Below are 22,771 nucleotides of genomic sequence, written 5' to 3' on the forward strand. Positions count from 1 at the left end.
GCTAAATGAACGGTAACCATGATCTACTGCACATTAATAACAGTAATACTCCATATATTAGAAACAGTGAAATCCTGAAAATGCAGTCTAAATGTCTAATCTCTCTCTTTAAGATGATCTCATTTTTACTTGTTTGAGTGATTTTATCTACTACAAGTGTCTTAATGTATTGACAGATAATTTTGCTTATTTAAAAATAACAGAATTTAACTTCTGTCGAGAAATACAAGCAACAGCACCTGCCTGTGGAGTAAGACACGTGCAGTAGACAAAACCCTCTTAAAACAAGTAAAACTAAAGTAGTTATGAGTGAAATGATCTTCTACTAAACTGTAAAAAATAGAAATACAGATATTTAGATTAGACTTAGTCATAGATTAGGTTAGAGCTCCAGGCTATTGATGACAGGGTTGTGGGTTCAATACCCGGGCTCTTCAGGCTGTTGGGCCCTTGAGCAAGGCCCTTCACCCTTTCTGCTCCCTGGGTGCTGGAGTTGAAGTTGCCCACCGCTCTGTGTGTGTGTGTGTGTGTGTGTGTGTGTGTGTGTGTGTGTGTGTGTGCTCACTGCCCCTAATTCACTAGTGTGTTTGTGTGTGTGTGTGTGTGTGTGTGTGTGTGTGTGTGTTCACTACCACAGATGGGTCAAATGCAGAGGACACGTTTTGCTGTACAGAGTGCAGTGACAGATACAAGCACCTTTACCTGTACCAGCGTGGCTCATCCTCCACTGCTAAAGCTACATTACTGTAAAGTTTCTAGAGCTATAATTAAGTAAAACTGACTGCTAATAATAATAATAATAATAATAATAATAATAACAATAATAATAATAATAATAATAATAAACACAGTAAAACTACTGCAGACTAAATTAAAAAATCAACTGTCTCACCCGTTAGCTGGGTCTAAGGCGAGCGAGCGTGGGTTGTCCAAGTCTTTGCACACCAGAACCTGCCGGTACTGTCCGTCCAGCCGTGCCACCTCGATCCGGTTGGTGCCAGTGTCGGCCCAGTAGATGTTTCTGCCCATCCAGTCCACGGCCATGCCCTCAGGATAGTCCAGTCCAAACTCAATCACAGCCTCCACACCGCTCCCGTTCATAAAGGCCCTGCTGATAGTCTGAGCCCAAAGAGCAGAGTTAGCTACAACCCAGGATAGCAAGCAGTTCAACGGAGTACCATACGTTAGTGTAAGGCCAACAGTTATCCTCCACTGCTAAAGCTACAGTAGTGTAAGGCTGAAGGTGGAGTAAAGCCAAAGCTTAAGATTTTGGCCTGATGAGCGTAATAAGTTTGTCATTTTCTAACTCTTACTTTTCTATGTTTTTTTTGTTGTTAAAATGTCCTAAACGGCATAAAGACAAAATCAAATAAATAACTGAATTAATAATAATAATAATTTTTTAAAAATCACATTTATTGTTGTGTCACAATACACAAGTGTAAGCTGAGCGAAAGCCTTACGTGCACTGTCCCTCACAGTTATAAAAATGACACAACCTAAGCGATCTATTCTGTAACTACACCGGTACTGGAGAAGACCCTCGCTTACCTTGGTGCTGACGTCTGTCCAGAAGATTCTGTTCTCAGCCACGTCAAAGTCCAGTGCAGAGGCCTCTTTGACGCCGGTCAGCGGGATGGCCACGTCATTGCTGTTGGTGCCCAGGGAGATGCTGCGGATGTCGGCGCGGTTTGTGAAGAGCAGGAAGGCCTCAGGAACGACGCAGGTGCGCAGATCGCTCAGCAGCTCCAGACCCATCGGACACGCACAAGACACACCCCGTGGCCCAAAAAAACACAGGTGACTGCAGCCTCCGTTAGAGTCCGCACAGCCATTAGTGCCTGAACACAGATAATGTGCAAGAGATACAGAATAATTCAGACTGGAGATCAAAGCTTTTAAAGGACATACTGAACCATTTAAAGTAGATACCGGAAAGTTCACAGTGGATACTGAATAATTCATATATATGAACACGATACACTCGATACAGAGTAATTCAAAGTAAACACCAATTCATTCATAGTAGATCCCAAATTATTTAATCATGTGTGGCGAATAATTCCTAATGTAGCGTAAATAAGCGGGTCGTTATCTAGGTTATCCTTCGTTAGCTTTCTTACCGAACGTCTCCGTGACTTTTGTGGCCTTGAGGCCCATCAGGTCAGGCAGCTGCTCAACAATGACCTCTCGTACACCCTTGCTAGTGTGGACCCTTTCGATGCTCCTGCGCTGCCAGTCACTCCAGTAGATGTAATCCCCCAGCAGAGTGAAGCCGAAGATGTGGGGCAGTTTATCCCCCAGCAGGACCATTCGGTTAGAGCCGTCTGCATTTATCACCTGAGGAGAAACAGAGCGAAGTTCACACACCTGCCGTTAATACAGGTCTGTGTGTGCGGTGTGACTGTGTGTGCTGCACAGAAACTGCAGTCAGACGATTAAAACACAAAAATCTAAAATAAATAAATACATACATACATACATACATACATACATACATAAAATCAAAACTTTGGCTTGAAATCACATTTTACAGTTTTAAGACTTACTTAAATTCCCTTATTTCTTCATCATTAGTAATATTATTAAAATTAAAAACTTTCTTTTATTCATTTTATTAGCATTGTGATTTTCATGATTCATTTTAATTCGTTTAGCTTCATTTTAGTTCCCTGTTTTGAATTTACTCATTTTAAAGTTGATCATTTTGTCGGTTTTATGTTTTAATTTTTAATTCTTTAAACATTATTTATAATTTTCATATTTGTTGACTTTTTCTACTTTTATTTCCTAATTCTAGGTTCATTTTTAGTATTTTTTTAATAGTTTAACTTAAGTATTTAAATTAATTTGCACAGGCGAGAGAGCAAGACAGAGAGAGAGAGAGAGAGAGAGAGAGAGAGAGAGACAGAGAGAGAGACAGAGAGAGAGACAGAGAGAGAGACAGAGAGAGAGACAGAGAGAGAGACACACTGTAGAGGAGATGAAATGTTTTCAGTAGAAGATAAATAAACACGCCGGCTTCAGATCGTCAGCCCTCGCTCGCCAAACAGCTGCTCGACATATGGATCCGCTGATAGATCCACACATGCGGACATATTTCAGCTGCCATAATTGTTGTGTCTGAAGCCAAAACAGCCAGAATTTCCAAAACGATCAGAGAAAAACAGCAGATATGTAATCACCAACAGAGCGGCTATTTCAGAACATCACTGAGCGCTCGGGCCGAGTGGGACTGGACACACCCCCAATTACAGCAGATCCAAACTACAGGGGAGAGGGAGGGGCAGACTGTGTATACTAATACACTGTTCAAAATTCACAAATACATAATCTAAATCAATATATGATCAGACTCATTCAGAGGGGGGTTCTAGATAAGCTCCCCCAGTCAGAGCTGGAGTTCTACAGTGGAGGTTCTAGATAAGCTCCCCCAGTCAGAGCTGGAGTTCTGATGAAGACGCTGCCTGATGCCTGAGACACGGTTCTACCAGAGTTCTGAGAAGAGCTCGGCTCTAGAACCTGCTTTTAGAACCAGATCATTAAAATGGTGGAGGGATACATGCTGCAGGGTGTAGTGCGGCTACAGAAAGTAGTCCCTAAAGAGAACTGCATTAGTTGAGATTCTCTATTCACTATTTTACCCTCATCATCATCATCATCTTCATCATTTCATAAAAAACTCAGAAGAGTCATGTAGCTGCACTGGTGGGTTTGGGTAGGAGATCAATTATGGGCTGTATCTGCGTTGTAGTCATGGCGACTGACGTCAGTTTCTCTACACTGAACCCGGCTCTGACTGAGCTCAGCTCTCAGTTCTGCAGAGAATTAGTAAATATCAGTAAATTCAGTGGGATCAGGACGTGTTCCTGAGCTCCGTAACCAAGAACTGAAGTGTATTATCCTGAGGTTGGGCCTGCTGTGAGAAACATGCTGCTGAACAAATGCGACCCTGGAGGCGGCCTGAGGCATCCGACATCACGTTTCACACCAGCGTCGAAAATATTCGGAAACGTGTAACTCATACACCCATGAAGTCATGCCTGGACTGAATCCATGCCTCTCATTACCGTAAACGCCTGAGCGAAAGTGGGTCAACCTACACCTGCACAGATCGTGGTTCTCTCCGTCACCAGCAGCTCCCTGATGAGTGATGCCGAGGGAAGCAGTGGCCAGGTTTCCCTCCAGCTGAGAAATTCAAAGGCCACCATCATCAAAGACTGAACTTCCCATTTTTTAAAAGAAAAGAAGTAAAAAAAACTAAATAATAAAACTAAAAGCAAAAATGACTGAAGTTTAAAACACACCACTCACTCCCACCGTCCAGATATGGAAACTAACCTCACAGGATGTCACAAGAACCATCTAATTTACATATCTCCGCCTATTCAGCCTACCACAGTTCAGCCCAGCCCACTTACACTTACAGGAAAGATAATACAGTCTTTGATGAGAGCAAAACGGCCTACAGGGGGGCAGTATAGCACTTCCGAAGCTATGATGCTGAAAGAGGGGAAAATGACCCGAAGCGTGCAACGCAGCACTACTAAGACACTGAATGAAGAGAATACAACCCATAGGGGGCAGTACAACAATGTTGAACACTGAACAAAGGGAAAACAGCCTACAGGGGGCAGTACAGCACTGCAGAGACACTGAATAAATATAGCCCCCTGTAAAGCTCCTCTCCTAGGTCCTGGAACTTGTCCTGTTCAGTGCAGTGTGGAGGTCCAGTCCTGGTCCAGAACTCAAATTCTTTCCATTGGTGTAATTCGTTTTATTGGATGGAGAACCTCAAACACACACACATACACACACACACACACACACACACACACCTGTTTCCCCTTTACTGTTTAACTTCAGCTGCACCTGAGCACACTGATCCACTACAACCAGCTTTAATTAAGTTTCTCCACATGCAGTTGATTGGCAATATTGTTCTCATTAGTCACACTATATGTCCAAATATTTGTGGACACCTCTTCTAATGAAAGCTTTCAGCCATTATAAGTTGTACCCATTGCTGACACAGATGTGCAAACACACACACACAGCTTGTCTAGTCCCTGTAGAGAAGTACTGTCAATAGAATAGGACTCTCTGGAGCAGATCAACATCATGACTCTATTGGCACCATGCTGCCTAATAATGCCAGGTGTGGGCTAGAGGGGTATAAAGCCCCCCAGCATTGAGAGGCTGTGGAGCAGTGGAAGAGCTGTGCTCTCTGGAATGATGGTGGTGGAGCTCCATCCAGTACTTTTGGGATGAGTTGGGGAGTTGGGGATGATGAGGTGGGGTGGTGATCATCATTATCCAACATCCTGACCTCACTAACGCTCTTGTTGCTGAATGCAATCAAATCCTCACGTCAATGCTGCTCCAAAATCTAGTAGAAAGTCTTCTCTGAACAGTAGAGACAGTTACTCCAACAGAAGCAGGATCAACTCTTTGATTTCAGAAGAAGCAGTAAATGAGCAGGTGTCCCAATACTTTAGTCCATATCGTTCAGACAGAATCTGAGAGTGAGGTGAGGGAGTTAGTGTGAGCTCATCCTGGTGGAATTTGTCTGTGATCTGATTTCCTCCTGAGCGCTGAATTTTTACAGGCGTGAAAATCTGAACGCAGACTGTAAACTCACACTCCGCCCCACATCAGTGTGTGTGTGTCTAAATTTGATAGTCATTACTGTGTGTACTTGTGGCTTTTTATACAGAAAAAAAACACAAACTGAATAAACTGCATATTAATGCAAAAAAGGTGTGCACCCCTGTTCATTGCTGTGAGGTTTTGATTGCATTCAGCAACAAGAGCGTTAGTGAGGTCAGGATGTTGGATAATGATCACCACCACCCCACCTCACCTTATCCCAAACTTCCCACCTCATTCAAAAGTACTGGATGGAGCTCCACCACCATCATTCCAGAGAACAGTTCTTCCACTGCTCCACAGCTCCTCAATGCTGGGGGGCTTTATACCCCTCTAGCCCACGCCTGGCATTAGGCAGCATGGAGCCAATAGGGTCATGATGTTGATCTGCTCCAGAGAGTCCTATTCTATTGGCAGTACTTCTTCTCTACAGGGAATAGACTCTGTTAGAGGATGTGGCTCACTTACACTGACAAACTACACACGGTGTCTGAGCAAGGTGAACAATAGTACATGTATCTGTAATCACATTACGTTTATATTATTAAAAACACTCAGAACTGAACACACACACACACACACACACACACACACACACACACACACACACACACACACACAAAGATCTCATCTAAACGCAATCATCTTCTCTACCTGACAGACTGTATTTATTTCTCTGCTCCCTGAATCCTTCCAGCTCCCAGTTCACATCAGTAGCTCTGAGCTTTGGCTGGAGCTTCTAACACGCCGCCAGACGCAACTCAGACCATCCCACCGTTTCATCTTCCATCTGTGACTGGACCGAAACCAGCACCCCCTAATTCACACAGAACACCCGAGAGTACACGAACCTAGAGTCTGTCTGAGGCAAGAACTGAACACTCACAGACTCATTCAGAGCTGGAGTTTGGCGTGGAACGCTCGGTTCTAGATAAGCTCCCCCAGTCAGAGCTGGAGTTCTACAGTGGATGTTCTAGATAAGCTCCCCCAGTCAGAGCTGTGGTTCTACAGTGGAGGTTCTAGATAAGCTCCCCCAGTCAGAGCTGGAGTTCTACAGTGGATGTTCTAGATAAGCTCCCCCAGTCAGAGCTGTGGTTCTACAGTGGAGGTTCTAGATAAGCTCCCCCAGTCAGAGCTGGAGTTCTACAGTGGAGGTTCTAGATAAGCTCCCCCAGTCAGAGCTGTGGTTCTACAGTGGAGGTGAAGGGAAGCAGACGTCTGAAGCTCTAATAAAAGCTCCTCACAGAAAGTTCTTCACCTAATGGTGATGAAGACGCTGCCTGATGCGAGAGAACTGCATTAGTTGAGATTCTCTATTTACTATTTTACCCTCATCATCATCATCATCATCATCATCATCATTCCATATAGAACTCAGAAGACTCGTGTAGCTGCACTGGTGGATAAATTATGGGCTGTATCTGTGTTGTTGTAGTCATTCACCACTGCTGTAAAGAGATCAGTATGTGGTTGTATGACTTTTTGGTTCATAAACTCAGACAGATGTCATAAATAAATCTCTGGAGGAAAAATAAAGTATAATAAAAATGTAAACAAGACTGTAGCGCTGGGGCGTTTTGTCATTAGTGGTTGGTTTGCTTCCAGTGTTATTGTTATTGCAGCTACACAAACAACAAGTACAGATGATATCTGACAGTGTGGGTAAACCGTGTCATTCCTACATCTCTTTGTTAAAATAAACGCCCCACAGGACGAGCTCCGAGCGTGCTGTCTGCAAGACGAGAGGCCGGCAATCAGACCTCACAGGATGCTGATATTCTATTTACTTACATATTTATTTACTGAGCGAGTAAACAGGATGTAGGCCTGTCTCAGGCCCAGCACGTCCCAAGTGTGTGTGTTCTGACCAAGAGCGTCTCGGCCGGAGCCTTTATTGACATTTCACAGCCAAAAGGAACAGCGAGGGTTTTGAGGGGGTTGGGGGGTGTTGCTTAATCAGCGTCCGCAGTAAACTCTGAGCGATACGGGCCACGATCTGTAGAAGCGTCTCCTACTGGTAGATCATCTCAGTAGAGCCTCTGTAGGAGAGCACTCAGCATACAGAACCTTTTCCTCACCCAAATACCATCACTGTTTATCTGGGGCGGTTCTCAGGGTGAAGTAAAGCAATAGTTGGTTATTGATTATCAATTGATTGGTTTTATTAGTGATTTAATGTATTTATTTATTATTTAATTAACTTGGTTCTAGATAACCTTCCCCAGTCAGAGCTGGAGTTCTACAGTGGAGGTTCTAGATAAGCTCCCCCAGTCAGAGCTGGAGTTCTACAGTGGAGGTTCTAGATAACCTCCCCCAGTCAGAGCTGTGGTTCTACAGTGGAGGTGAAGGGAAGCAGACGTCTGAAGCTCTACTAAAAGCTCCTCACAGAAAGTTCTTCACCTAATGGTGATGAAGACGCTGCCTGATGCCGGAGACACGGTTCTACCAGAGTTCTGAGAAGAGTTCGGCTCTAGAACCTGCTTTTAAAACCAGATCATTAAAATGGTGGAGGGATACATGCTGCAGGGTGTAGTGCTGCTACAGAAAGTAGTCCCTAAAGAAAACTGGATTAGTTGAGATACCGTTTCAAACCAAACCCGCCCTCTGAATCAGCTCAGCTCAACCCAGCAGGCTCCAGTGGTGGGTATGAGGTTTTTCTTTTTATGGCTAAATCTAATAATTCTGATCAGTAAAACAGCTGAAGTTGCTGCTGACCGTGTGAGAGAGAGAGAGTGTGAGCCCTCGTGCTCCTGTTCAGCTCCAGATGGTGTGTGTTTTGAGGCGCTCTGCAGCTTCACCACAACAGCACACACTGCCATGTTAATAACCACAAACAGAGCCAGAACAGGAGCAGCAGCAGCCAGATGCGAACAGAGACACATCCCTCAGGAAATGAGGAGGATTGTGGTGGCGAGAGAGAGAGAGAGAGCGAGAGAGAGAGAGAGAGAGAGAGTCTAGAATACAGTAATACAGAAGGACAGCCCGCTGTCTGAGGAGTGAAGAGGAGGCTGGTTACACAGACACCATTAGATATTATTAGTATTAGAGAGTATTAGATAAAGCCACCGTGGATACAGACTAGGGATGTAAGAACATATCAAAGTATCACGATATTATGTTTTGCGATACAGTATGGATTTTCAAAAACACACTACTGCTCATTAATTAATAATTCATTAATTTGTTTCATTTTGAGTTGATTGAACTCTGAGCAATAGACAGCAGTGATGTAAAGTTCTGTAAAGTTAAAAAATATATATCTCCTTGCTTACAGCATCAAATACATTCAGAATCGTGATCATATCGCATCATATTGCCAGATTCCTGCCAGGCTGCTAAATTCAGTATCTGTATCAGAGCTGATCTAAATTTTGGGAATCAAATTGAACCTCTACAGCGTGCACAAACCCTTCTTTTTTCCATTGTTTTTCCCAAGCAGAGCAAACCACCCAGAGCTGCCGAGAAACACAGCGGCTGGAAAAGTGCTCCAACACTAAACACACACAGGCCGCTCCCAGGCAGGAAACACACCACATGGCTATTTAATGGAGCACATACACTCCAGGCCTCTCTCGCAGTGTGTGAGAGCACACTTAAGGAGAACTCATCCCTCAGCAGAGAGAAAGCCACGGAGACTTCCAGAGTCTTTCATTAAAGCGACAGATAGTCTGGGGTTACAAATGGCTACGAACCCTCCAATAGGATAACTGTACAGTTAGAATTCACCAATAGGAGCACGGCATGGCTACGAAGCCTCCAATAGGATAACTGTACAACTAGAATTCACCAATGTGAGCACGGCATAGCTACCAACCCTCCAATAGGATAACTGTACAGTTAGAATTCACCAATAGGAGCATGGCATGGCTACCAACCCTCCAATAGGATAACTGTACAGCTAGAATTCACCAATAGGAGCACAGAAAATCGCTGCATCTTGACTCACTGTTATCTAGAACGTGCTGAAGAACGGCTCATCTAGACGGCTGTACTTTATTCTGTGACAGTTTGAGGTAAGAGGAGTAAATGCAGCATGTTTTGCTGAACTACCGCTTTAACTGGCAGACTGCACAGTGTGTGTGCAGCGTTGGCCACTGGGGGTGGAAAATATTATGAACGTCAGGTGTCTTTTTTTCTCTGCCGCTCATAACTCAAGGCGAACCGTGAATCCCAGCGAACGTAGAATATCAAAGTGTGGATTTAACGGAGGAACTGGAAAAACGCCACAGCAACAAAACTCTTACCAGGCAACTCAGCTCGTCTGGCAAAGATCACCACGGGAGAGATCTGGCTCTGCTTTGGAAGGAAAAAATTGCTTTTGGGCCGTGTGTGTGTGTGTGTGTGTGTGTGTGTGTGTGTGTGTGTGTGTGTGTTCATGTTCACAGGTCTGAAAGCAGCTGAGCACAGACCAGTTCTCCAGCCTCAGTTTCACTCCTTCCTTTGCGGTTTTGTTCAGATCTGCGGTTGGAGGGCAGATGTGACGCTGCTTTACTCTCATTAATGCCGTTATTTATTTGAGTTCTTTGGTTCTAGGTTGTTAGAACGCTTAACGGTGGCCAACATGGAGCCCTGATGTGACCGTGACATCAAAGCTGTGCCAGTCTCGGATCTCTGAAGCAACAAGTATGGATGAGAGGTTCCACCCACAGCTAAAATCCCACCAACAGGCCAACGATATGGCTAACCCCCCCCCCCCCCTCAGCCAATAGAACAGCAGCACAACTACAACCCCCCACCAAACAAACAGCACAGTTAAAACCCACCAGTGAAGCTACACTGAGTTTTATATGGAACGATGATGATGATGATGATGATGGTAAAATAGTGAATAGAGAATCTGAACTAATGCAGTTTTCTTTAGGGACTACTTTCTGTAGCCGCACTACACCCTGCAGCATGTATCCCTCCACCATTTTAATGATCTGATTTTAAAAGCAGGTTCTAGAGCCGAGCTCTTCTCAGAACTCTGGTAGAACCGTGTCTCAGGCATCAGGCAGCGTCTTCATCACCATTAGGTGAAGAACTTTCTGTGAGGAGCTTTTATTATTAGAGCTTCAGACGTCTGCTCCCCTTCACCTCCACTGTAGAACCACAGCACTGACTGGGGGAGCTTATCTAGAACCTCCACTGTAGAACTCCAGCTCTGACTGGGGGAGCTTATCTAGAACCTCCACTGTAGAACTCCAGCTCTGACTGGGGGAGCTTATCTAGAACCTCCACTGTAGAACTCCAGCTGACTGGGGAGCTTATCTAGAACATGAAACCCACTCTTAATGATGTAACTGTTTAATGATTCAGAGAACTTCGAAATGACACGACTCCACAGATGGTAGCTGAGCTGCTGAATGTGTGCGGGTCCCCCCTGCACTATGATTACCCATGGATCTTTGCAGAAGTATAAAGCATTCTTCAAAGAGGAGGCCCTGAACCCTGTCTCCAGGCCTGCTCTACCGCAGCCCGGCCGCTCTCGGAGAGGCTGCTGACGCAGAAACAAAGGCTCGGTCATTAGCATGGCCAGTGTTTTAGAGAAAGGCTGGTTGTGGGAGAAATCCTGCGCAAATCAGGTTTCACGCCTCGCGCCGGCCTGAAAGCCGAGAGGGGCTCGAGCGGCGCTGCAGCGGGACGTCACAAAAAAAAACCCTCACTGATCCCTTTCACGCCCCGCTACGGCCAGCATCCATCAGCGGACGAGCTGTCGGCCTTTCAGCCCGAGCTTTTGATCCTCGGCGATAAACTCACAGTGGTGTCGCTTCTTCAGCGCGGGATTCACCGCAGCCCAGCAGCTCCTTCGCGGGGCGTCCTGGAGAACCTGACCCAAAAGCTTCAGGGAGGAAAACACCCAGGAGGAGCAGCGCTGTTAATCAGATCAAAGAGCCGAGATGCTTCTGAACCTGCTTCCTCTCTTCCTTTATTATTTCACACACCTGATAAACATACGACATTTCAGAGCCACATCAGTGTGAGACGGGTGTGCAGGTGTGGGCGACACCTGAAGCTGATCTGATCTTATGTTTAACTCCAAAGTCTCTGTATTTTAAAAGTTTTACTGCTTTTATTCTCAATTTCTACACTTTAGAAATGTTTATGTAGCATCTTCAGCAGATACGCAGATGCAGGTCAACTGCCGTATGGTGCCAGCTGGAGTGGTCTCTGCGCTAGGCAAAAACAGGCACCCCATAAGCCCATTTGATACATATTAGATACACTGATTTACTAATATACTGTATAGACAAAAGTAATGGAACACTGGCTCTTTTACTATTTTATCTAAAATCAAGGGGATTAAAAAGAGCTGATCCTGCTTTTGTGAGGATTTGATTGCATTCAGCAACAAGAGTGTTAGTGAGGTCAGGATGTTGGCTGATTGATCAGCACTCCCCCCAACCCTCATCCCAAACTCCCCACCTCATCCCAAAAGTACTGGATGGAGCTCCACCACCATCATTCCAGAGAACACAGTTCTTCCACTGCTCCACAGCTCAATGCTGGGGGGCTTTATACCCCTCTAGCCCACGCCTGGCATTATTAGGCAGCATGGAGCCAATAGGGTCATGATGTTGATCTGCTCCAGAGAGTCCTATTCTATTGGCAGTACTTCTTCTCTACAGGGACTAGACAAGCTGTGTGTGCATTTGCACATCTGTGTCTGTTCTGTTATGTTCTGGTAATTCTCCTCACTGCTGTGAGCAGTGAACAATGTCCGTTAATGGTGCCTAGGGGACACCAGAGGGCGCTCCGCTAGAGCACGGCGGTAAAAACAAAGGATCGGAACTGGATCAGGCTTAAACTAGCCCACACCCAATCCAGTGATCATGGTTGGATCGGCCTGATCTCACACAAAGCATTTTAGTGCCTGAATCTGTGAATTTATGTGTGTATCCAGGGGGCGCCATTCATTTCTTTTCCTAGGTGCCTTTCTTTTCCTTAAATGCTTAATTCAAAGTTCAGAGCAAATGCCTTATTATGTTGGTCTACAAACAGAAACAATCGTAATGAAAAAAATCACGCACCTTTGATCTTAAGAGAAAAACAGTCACTGTGCCTTTAAAACTAAAAAAAAAAAGCTCTGTTCTGATTGGCTGCCCTGCATTACACCTTATTCAAGAAGCAGTCCAGGCTGAAACATCACTAATAACGTCTGTATGAATGGGAGATGCTTACTGTTATTGGCTGAAGAGGGGGATATGCAGATGAGGGTATTTGTGACGCACAAAATCAATGAACTTCAAACAACAGTGTTCACACACACACACACACACACCAAAGTTTCCGGTAACATGGCCGAACTGACCACAACGTGGGCCCTTTAATCGTTAATCAAGAGAGGGCCCCCTACTGGACATGCATTAAAAAAAAAACAAAAAAACAAAACAGCCCCAGTCTGCTGTTTTTAAGATCGGCCTACACACAATGCATTATGGGAACCCAACGGGCGTGCACGCACTCACACACCCACACACCAGCGCCTCCAAAGCGTTGTGTGAAAGCACAATCTGCATAATTGTTCCACAAAGGGGCGCTTTTCTACGCCGGGCCGGACGGCACATCAGTCAAATGAGTTATCTTAAGCATCTCTGGACTGAAAGGGAGCAGAAAGGGGGGCGGGGGGTCACCGCGGCAACTTCTGAGAGTTTTTTTGAGGGGGCGGGGAACAGGGGGAAGGGGGTAGGCACCCGAAAAGAAGCAAAAACACACTGAGGCAGGCAGAGGGGCATAAAGGAGCACAATCCACACAGTGTTTAAGGAAAAACCGCGGCACTCCAGCCAGCAGCCCGGCGCTCCTTTCAGCCACCCGGCGCTCCAAGATAAAAGAGCGCCGCTTCTGGCCCGGATTCTGAGCACAGAGCTTTCAGCGGCACATGCTCCACAGTGGGCCGTGCTCCTGAGGAATTCCAGGTGGTTTAACCGCAAACACACACGTTCCAGATGAGTGCGTGTGTGTGTCACACATAGGCATGTGGGTTTGGAGATCACAAATCACAAAAATGCTGCTTATTCATCCAGAGCCTACGACACCTCAGAGCAAAAGGGTTCTTCAAATGAGCTGCAGTTACTGATTCACCATCAATCAAGCCTGAGAAAGAGGTACGAATTCTGCGAACACTGATGTAAAATCAATCAATCGATCATGACCGTGCACAGGAGGGACAGATCTATCAAATATGACACAGAGTAAAAAGGTACAGCCAATATGCTGCAGCTACTGATCCAAAATCAATCAACCAGGTATGACACCTTAGAGCAAAAGGGTTCAACAAATGTGCTACAGCTACTGATTCAAAATCAATCAGTTATGACAGTGCACAGGAATGACCATCACACACACACACACACACACACACTTATGTAATCTTACCTAATCTATCAAATATTACAGCAAAAAAGGTCACAAATGCAGCTGTTCCTGATGAAACCGTAAAGGCAGTGTACAGACAGGACGACCCCCCCCCCACACACACACACACACACACACACACACACACACACACACACACACTTAAGAATAACTATTTAATTAATAATAACTGAAATCATTAGAGCGCATTAATTAGAGCAGGAAGGTCCAACACATGTGCTGCACTTACTAATGAAAGCAGAGGAATCCCACTGGCACTATTTCACTTAAAAAGCACAACCAGAGTGAAGAAAGCAGAGGGGCGAGGTGGACAAACTGCAGAGCCGGAAGCCGTGTGAACGGATGATGATGAACGGGTCAATAAAACCCACCCAACATTACTTCAAGCTGGAGCCGTCGGTGCCCAGATCCTTCCCGGGAGCACTAGGGATGCACTGATCCGGCTGTTTCAGTTCCGATACGATACATAAACGTTGCATATCGGTCGATACCTGATACCGATCACATACTATTGTTGAATTAATAAACCATATACCTCACCATGTGGGAGAGACTTAAGGCATCAGGTTTGACTTAAACATTACTTTACTAACTTTGTAACAAATGAACAGAGATATAAATTACCAATTTTGTTTGATTTATTTTCTATTTATTTATTTATTATCTATTTATTTGTCACTAAAATAAACAATTGTGCAGGACCCTGACACAACATTCAAATTCAAAATAAAAAAGTCAAAAAACATTAAAATACATCATGTATCAGCCAAAACTGAAAATAAGTAGCTTCATTTTGTTAAACACACAAACAGTAATCAGTCTTATTTTTAAATATTTTGCATAATTTAAAATAAAGTCTAGCAGCTGAACCTGAGAATAAATAAGTAACTTGGTCAAACATACAAGCAGTTAAATTAAAGTGAAAGGATGGCTTCCATGGATCTGCCAAATTACCAGATATCCAATCAGCTAATTTTGTTAATATCGGGGCCGATATCCGATCCTAATATCGGATCAGTGCATCTCTAGTACTGACCACTGCACACTGGGAGGAACACCCCACAAGACCTGCTTCCTGATGTTCTGGAGATGTTCTGATGATCCAGTCGTCTATCTAGAACATCACAGACTGGTTCTTGTCAAAGTGTCTCAGATTCTTACACTTGTCCATTTTTCCTGCTTCATCACCTTCATCATCTTCAAGAACTGACTGTTCACTCACTGACTGATATGTAGATCCAGCCTCGACAGACAGGAGACATTTACATTTACATTTACATTTACGGCATTTAGCAGACGCTCTTATCCAGAGCGACTTACAAAGTGCTTTGCTATTTACCCAAGAAAACCTCAGCTAGTTAGAATAGACTAATACAAAAGATACCTCCAAGCTTAGACATTGCTAAACACAATACAATAAGGCGACCATAGAGACCCAGATCAGTGTTCTTTACTTCAGCTGGCAGTGGTTCTAATGTTCTGGCTGATCAGTGAGTGGTTCAGCTTCTCTCGCTCGGTTTCAGAAATGAACAATAGAACATAATTCAACTCCACATCGAAGAAAGAGAAAAAAATCTTTTCAGGCAGGAGGCCTTTCACCAGCTGAGAGTGAGTGAGTGAGCGCACGAGAGAGTGAGAGAGAGGGAGCGAGAGAGGGAGCGAGAGAGGTTCCTCTATTTATAACCGTTCAGGCAGCACACAGCCACATTCCACATGCCAGAAGGCACTTTTCAGAACGCCTCATTCAGGACTTAATGTTGTTTTCAACTTCCAAAAAAGCCCCCCACCATCCCCCCTACACCCACCCCCCACTGCAAACCAGACAAAAAGGGGAAAAAGGGTAAACAGTGACGTGTCGATGTGACCCGTCAGTGTGACCCAGACCCACAAACCCATCTGCAGCTCTCAGTTTAGACAACCAGGAGAATCAGAACCAACAATAAACTCCACCGATCCTCCCAGACTGTTTAACCGTCCCGAGGGGAGAACCCCACTCATCACAGTGAGAGAGATCAGAAACGCTGAGAGTGAGTCCAGTCCAATCTCATCCTCTGACCTTTGTTTTGGTGTAAAAAACAACAGAAACAGCAAAAACAAACAACAATAGAGAAAAAAGTCTGAAATGATCAAAGAAAAAAAATAAGGAGGAATGTTTAAGATGCAAATGGGAAAAGGGAGGAGGGGTGGTCTCTCTCTCTCTCTCTCTCTCTCTCTCTCTCACACACACACACACACACACACACACACACCATTAGCACTTCAAGCACTTTGCCCTTTTCAGAGCCTGAATGGGTCAGCGAGAAAGCGAGAGAGAGAGCGCGCGAGAGCCACAGACTAAAAGACTGACACAGAAAGAAAAAGACTGAAAGGGAGAGAATAGCAATTACACCACCAGAGGAACACCACTGCAGCCACCTAGGAGCCTCCGAGTACCCATCTGGGATATCACTGCAGCCACCTATCAACACCCTGGCGACCGCATGGGATAATATAGCAACACCTTAGTAACTTCTCAATAACTAGTAGCAACACCCTAGCATTCACCTGGGATACCATAGCAACCAAGGATCAACAGCCTAGCATCCACCTGGGACACCACAGCAACCATCAGTCAACAGCCTAGCATCCACCTAAAATATTACAGTAACCATCTGAACACCCTGGCAACTGCCTGGGATAATATAGCAACACCCAAGCAACCGCCCAACAACTAATTAGCAACATCCTAGCAACCACCTTTAATAAAACCACAGCAGTCACCTGAAATACTACAATAATTAGTCAACACCCTGGCATCCACTGCTGGAGCAGATCTCCCTCCGGTGTGTCGACACGAGCAGGTATTAAGATCTGTGAGGCCACAGTGCTGTCGTCTGAACAGTGAGATGAGCTTAGTTCACAACTCAGGTTTAGGTTTAACGGTCAGAGATTACAGAACTCCCAATCCGTCTGATCCAGCTGTAGGAATGAAGAACCTGGTGTGTGTTTTCTCTCTATAAAACCCGGAGTGGAGCGGGACCAGAACCGCCAAATAACAGGGAACAGAGTTCACTCTTGCTCCCCTACACTCATGTTTTGGTTACTACAGTATGAGAGATGTGTGGTCATAGACTCCCGTTACCGTGGTACTGGGATTAACCAACACCAATCACAGCCCGGCCGCACCCATCCCCTACACCCCACCCCAAACACAGTCCATCACAGACCCACATTTGACTGGATTCTGTCCGGGTGCAGTTCATCCAGGGGTAAAGCTAAACACAGTCTATAAAAGAATCCAGCCTCTGCAGCTCACGCTCCGAAAACACCTTACACAGTCGGACCCGGCCTGCCGCACGGAGCCGTGACTGACTGATTGAGGAAACGTGACAGCAGTCCAGTCCGGTCCAGTCCAGGTGTTACATAAGCACAGCTTCAAAGCTCAATTTACTTCCATTCTACAGAAGAGCTGTAGTACGTCTATAAACACACATCAATCAGCCAGAACATTAAAACCACTGACAGCCTGAAGTGAAGAACCCTAATGATCTGGGTCCAGTGTCTCCTGTCTGTCGAGGGGTGGATCTACATATCAGTCAGTGAGTGAACAGTCAGGTCTTGAAGGTGATGAAGCAGGAAAAATGGACAAGCGTAAGAATCTGAGACACTTTGTCCAGAACATCACAGTTTGGTTCTGGTCAATGACTGGGTCAGAAGATCTCCAGAACATCAGGCATCAGGTCTTGTGAGGTGTCCCTCCTGGTATGCAGTGGTCAGTACCTATCAAAAGTGCTCCAAGGAAGGACCAGTGAACCGGCGACAGGGTCATGGGCACCCAAGTCTCACTGATGCTCATGGAGGTCCCGCCCACCTTACAGGATTTCTTAAAGGATCTGCTGCTGACGTTAGTCTTGGTACCAGCGACCACAGCAGGACACCTTCAAAGGTCTTGTGGAGTCCATGCCTCGATGGGTCAGAGATGTTTCGGTGGTTATAAGGAAACCTACTCAATACTGGAACATCAGCGTTCTTCAGGTAACGTGAAGCGATTCAAACTCTCACACACACACACACACACACACACACACACACACACACACACACACACACACACACACACACACACACACACACACACACTAAACAGAAATACCCTATAAACCACCCGCCACGTTCACCAACATGCAGTGCACCAGTTTTACCAGCTTACCTCGATCTTGTCGGTCTTGGCGTCGCCCCAGTACAGCTTTTCAGTAGCATAGTCCAGCGCCAATCCGTTCGGCCATCCCAGAGAGGAGTTCACCAGCACGACACGGTCTGAACCGTCCAGGTTGGCTCGCTCGATCTTCGGCTTGTCTCCCCAGTCCGTCCAGTACATGTAGCTGCAGGACCACAACAGGAGAGACAGAGTTGGAATCAGTGAAACCAAGTTTAGTCAGATAAAATAAATGACTTTTTTCTGGTCAGAAAAGAAACGACTGGATAAATAACTTCACACTGGGACACTGGGATAAAGCTTCCCAGACCTTCTTGGTGGTTTAGCTGGTTTCTTTTCAATAAATGTTATTTGTATTATAATATTTTCATCATGTAAAACATTAAAATATACTATTTTAAAATAAGACTATCCTTATAAAGATATATGAAAGGATTAATATTTGTTTATTAATGGTTATTAACTAGATCACTACCGAGCTCATTTATCTCTCCTGTTAAAGCTTGTTGTTTCTGCTTCCTGTTCTTCCTTTACCTTCTCTATCAGTCAGTGGTAAAGTTCTCAGCTTAATTAGACACACTACATAGACAAAAGTATTGGGACACCTCCACATTCCACGTACAGGAGCTCTTCTGACACCCCATTCTAACCCCACAGGCATTATTAATAAGGAGCTGGTCCCCCTTTGCTCTAAGCTCTACCAGCAGCAGCAGCAGGTCTGGAGCTCTGCTGCAGTTACTGAGTCAGTTGGAGGCTTTTCTGCACTCTGCTCTGAGCTCAGCACTCGGCCCTGACCCCGCTCTGTAACTTTACGTGGTCTGACAGACACTCGGTGGCTGAGCTGCTCTCTGTGAGCTGTTCCTCCTAAACTCTTCCACTGTTCAATAATAACACCACTCACAGCTGATGGAGGAAGATCTAGGAGGGAGGGTCTAAATTTCACCAGCTGACTTGTTGTTGTTGGTGCAGCGGTGTCTCCTATTACATACAGAACCACGCTGGAGTTCAGTGAGCTCTTCAGAACCTCCCGTTATCTCACTGATGTGTGGAAAGGCTAGGGGCTTGAGTTTATACACCTGGGGCAAACATCTGAGTGTAATGATTAAAAGGTATGTCCCAATACTTTTTGTCCTCACAGTGTATTTTTCATTTGGTTTCTACAACCGAACCACAATCAGGATCAGTCTTTTACTCACAGATCATCATCTGATCACCTTTTCACCTGTCTTCATCTCAGATGCTCCATGTCTGTTTATTAAGTTATTAATAAAGTTATTAGCTCTTATAAACAGCAGAAAGGCTCTGATTGTAAAGTGTGAGACTCATCAGCGTTAGTTAATGAGCTCCAAACATGATCAGCACTGCTGAAACAGTGAAGCTCAGCAGTATCTCTCAGAGCTCAGACTGTGAGAGTACTCTCTTCATATGGTAATGAGCTGATCAGATGATCATCAGTGAGTAATTAAAGCTCCTGTCGGGGTTCAGCTGTAGTCAGGTATTAACAGCTAGAACCCTGACTGATGGAGAACCCACAGTAAGATCAGGAACCAGCAGCTTCTGAGCTTTAGCAGTATGGAGGAATGTGAGGCTCTGATTGGAGAGCAGCAGATCACTGCAGACCTTTACATAACCTCGTTAGCAAAACAGCAATTAGTAATAACCATTAATAATCAGTTCTGATATGTACAGTGTTCTGTGATAGACTGTACACTTGGCAAATTCTGGAATCGTGACCACCCGTGTGATGATGACCCACCCGTGTATGGGGTCGAGGACAATAGCCCTGGGTTCGCTGAGTCGCTCCGAGATGAGGATGCGACGGAACGTGCCGTTGAGCCGCGTGACCTCGATGCGGTCGGTGCCGGTGTCGGTCCAGTACAAGTTCCGTGCGACCCAGTCCACGGCAATGCCGTCCGGATGGTCTACCTCCGTGGTGATAAGAGTCTGGGCTTCGCTCCCGTCCAGCCGAGCCCGCCGGATCGCTCGGACCTCGTCGTCTGTCCAGTAAATGAAACCTTCCACGGGGTCGTAGTCGATGGCGATGGCATGGCGGATGTTGCTGACCTGCAGGACGATGTCGGTAAAGTCCGGTAAATCCAAAGAGATCCGTCGGAGGTCTGTCCGGCGCGCTAACAGCAGCACCTGCTCTGCTCCTGAGAAGTAGAGGAAGAGGGAGAGATGCTAAATACTGAGGAAAGAGACGATTTAGGCTAAAACACAAATCTGACCGTCGTCATTATTACAGCAAGTTCACAAACCAGTCCCCTGCACCTCCTTCTGCTTCGCTTTGCCCAATTTCGTTCCTCCTAGGAGCCCCAATCGCACACACAATGCTACCAGTGCTGGGCGGGTGAAGGCTAGCATTCCTAGACTTCCTCCAAGAAACACAAAGCTCCACCACATCTTGCCAAACTGCTGCTAACACAATATTATCAGACAGCTGAACGCCAGGGACCAAACTCTCTCCCGATGACAAGGTCAATGTTTAGACAACTGCGCCACTCAAAACTTTTAGAGAACTTTTAACATGGAAATTCAGAGGAAACGGCTGTGGAATTCTTCAGTTCATCATCTATTCAAAATCAAATCACGCCCAGTATTATAAACACTGCCCATCATCCATGCTCTACTAGTGCCATTAGGGCACTCCGTGCTTGGACCCCGATGATTGCCACTTGTGATACAATCTAAATTTTACAGAAATGAACACACCTCACACCTGTTTCAGCCCAAAATTTGGCTGAAAAAAAAAGTTGGCAATAGTAAACATTTACACAAGTTAATTAAGAAATTGACCGAACTGCCAGGTTTTCCAATCGTGTCATTTGGTGACGCTATCTTGGTTCTAATGGAAATAAAGACCCTCGTCGGTCTGCACTGCTGCTGGTTCATGCCTACAGGTCGATGTCAGGGCTGTGTCTTTTAATAAGCAGCTGTACTCAATTAAAAAGTGTGTGTGAAAGTTAGAACCCTTATTCGGGCTTGTTGTGTCCGACACCCATGGCTTAACCTTCATCAGCTGTGGTTAGAATGAATGTTTCAGACGTCCTGAGCGATGGACTGTAGGAGAACTCCACTTCACATTGGATTATTCTGTGCGATAATAACGCAGAACTGAACACACGACAGTAAAACCCAACTTAAAAACTGAACTGGCACCCACCGCACCTCCACCGCCATCTTCACACACCTGATTGTGCTCGTTTGTGTTATTTGACTGGATTTGATTGAGTCCGGTGTTAGAGCATGGTCTTTAGGTGCGCTTCTTAGCTTCCAGCTTCATACACCCCCCTCCCCACTACGGAGGAAAGCAATTAGGCCGGGCGTCTCTGCCTTATTTAAAGAGCGTGTTCAGCCGAGCACTGCCGCCATCAGATCCAACACCAATCAGAGGCGACAGGCCGCTCTGCTCTTTCATTTACCCACCGGGGCGCGGAGCCGCTGTGTTTGATTTTAATTCGTCCTTCACTCCGATCACGGAGTCTTCAAAGTGAGGCGGACGTCTCGGAAAAACGCACACCAAATGCCTTCAATTTAACCACCCAAGCTAAACGAAACAGAAAGCTGTGGACACTTACTTATGTTAATCCCCACCCCCTCGCTCACCTCCCCCAGACCTGCGCTCCTGCTAATCAGCGCCGGCACTTTTACAGCCACTTTCAGCGATAGTTCATAGAACACTTACAGATAAATTGGACAAGGCTGGTTAGGTGCTTCTTTACTTTTATACTGAAGCTACAAGGCCAATGATGCTAACAAGCAATGGAAGCTTATGTACACCAATTAGCCCTGGGTAACTTTTCTGACAAGGTCTCTTTCTCAGACATTCATTAGCAAATCAGGCCTGAGGGACGTCACTATCCGTAGTTCGGCACAGTCAGGTGAATCTTTATGCACTTTCAGACTCCTCAAACCTTCTACCATCACTCATCAACAATGAACACCCACAAGGCAGGGAGGAGTATAACAAGATGAGCCATGAGTTTCACTAGTGAACGATTGTTCAGAAATGTCAGTTCAGGGGAACTGTGGAGGTCAAGATGAGATCTAGAAGGTCTAGAAAACTCAGAGAACTGCTCATGTGCTGGGAAGACCAATCTAATCGAAACCCTCGTATGACTGCAGAGAACCCGCAGGAAAGTTTAGCCGAGTCTTTAGCCGGGTGCCTATTCAAACCATCTTTATGGAATAGTCATAAGGAGGAGACCTTAACAGGGACTTCATCACAAATCTCAACGTATAATGTGCTCCAGAGCATCCAGAGAACCAGAAGAGGGGGTTATTTTTTACCCATTTTTTTAGAAGGTCAATGTCCCAACCCCGAGGAAAGTGTTAGGTACCCAGCTCTGATGCACGCGCTAGCAGACACCTGTGTGGCCAGAATCACACTGAAGCAAGACAGTAAGACCAGTTCCCCAACTCCAAACTCATCCTATTTAAAAGTATCACAGCTCTTTCACTGCTCCACATCTCAATGCTGGGGGGCTTTATACCCCTCTAGCCCACGCCTGGCATTATTAGGCAGCATGGAGCCATTATGTTCATGTTGATCTTCTCCAGAGGGTCCTATT

At 45.5% G+C, this 22,771-nt stretch overlaps 1 protein-coding gene across 1 annotated transcript in view; it reads right to left on the bottom strand.

Moving 5' to 3' along the window:
* Positions 1-22,771, bottom strand: part of lrp5 (low density lipoprotein receptor-related protein 5) — a 64,801-nt gene that overhangs the window by 16,272 nt on the left and 25,758 nt on the right. The window contains exons 7-11 of the mRNA XM_072664329.1: positions 19,957-20,353; positions 18,195-18,366; positions 2,124-2,340; positions 1,552-1,841; positions 893-1,119 (exon numbers count right to left, since the gene is read on the bottom strand). Of these exons, the coding sequence (XP_072520430.1) occupies positions 893-1,119; positions 1,552-1,841; positions 2,124-2,340; positions 18,195-18,366; positions 19,957-20,353 (1,303 nt within the window). The remainder of the gene's footprint in view (positions 1-892; positions 1,120-1,551; positions 1,842-2,123; positions 2,341-18,194; positions 18,367-19,956; positions 20,354-22,771) is intronic.

This window comes from Salminus brasiliensis, chromosome 19 (assembly GCF_030463535.1).
Source record: "Salminus brasiliensis chromosome 19, fSalBra1.hap2, whole genome shotgun sequence".
NCBI classification, from domain to species: domain Eukaryota; kingdom Metazoa; phylum Chordata; class Actinopteri; order Characiformes; family Bryconidae; genus Salminus; species Salminus brasiliensis.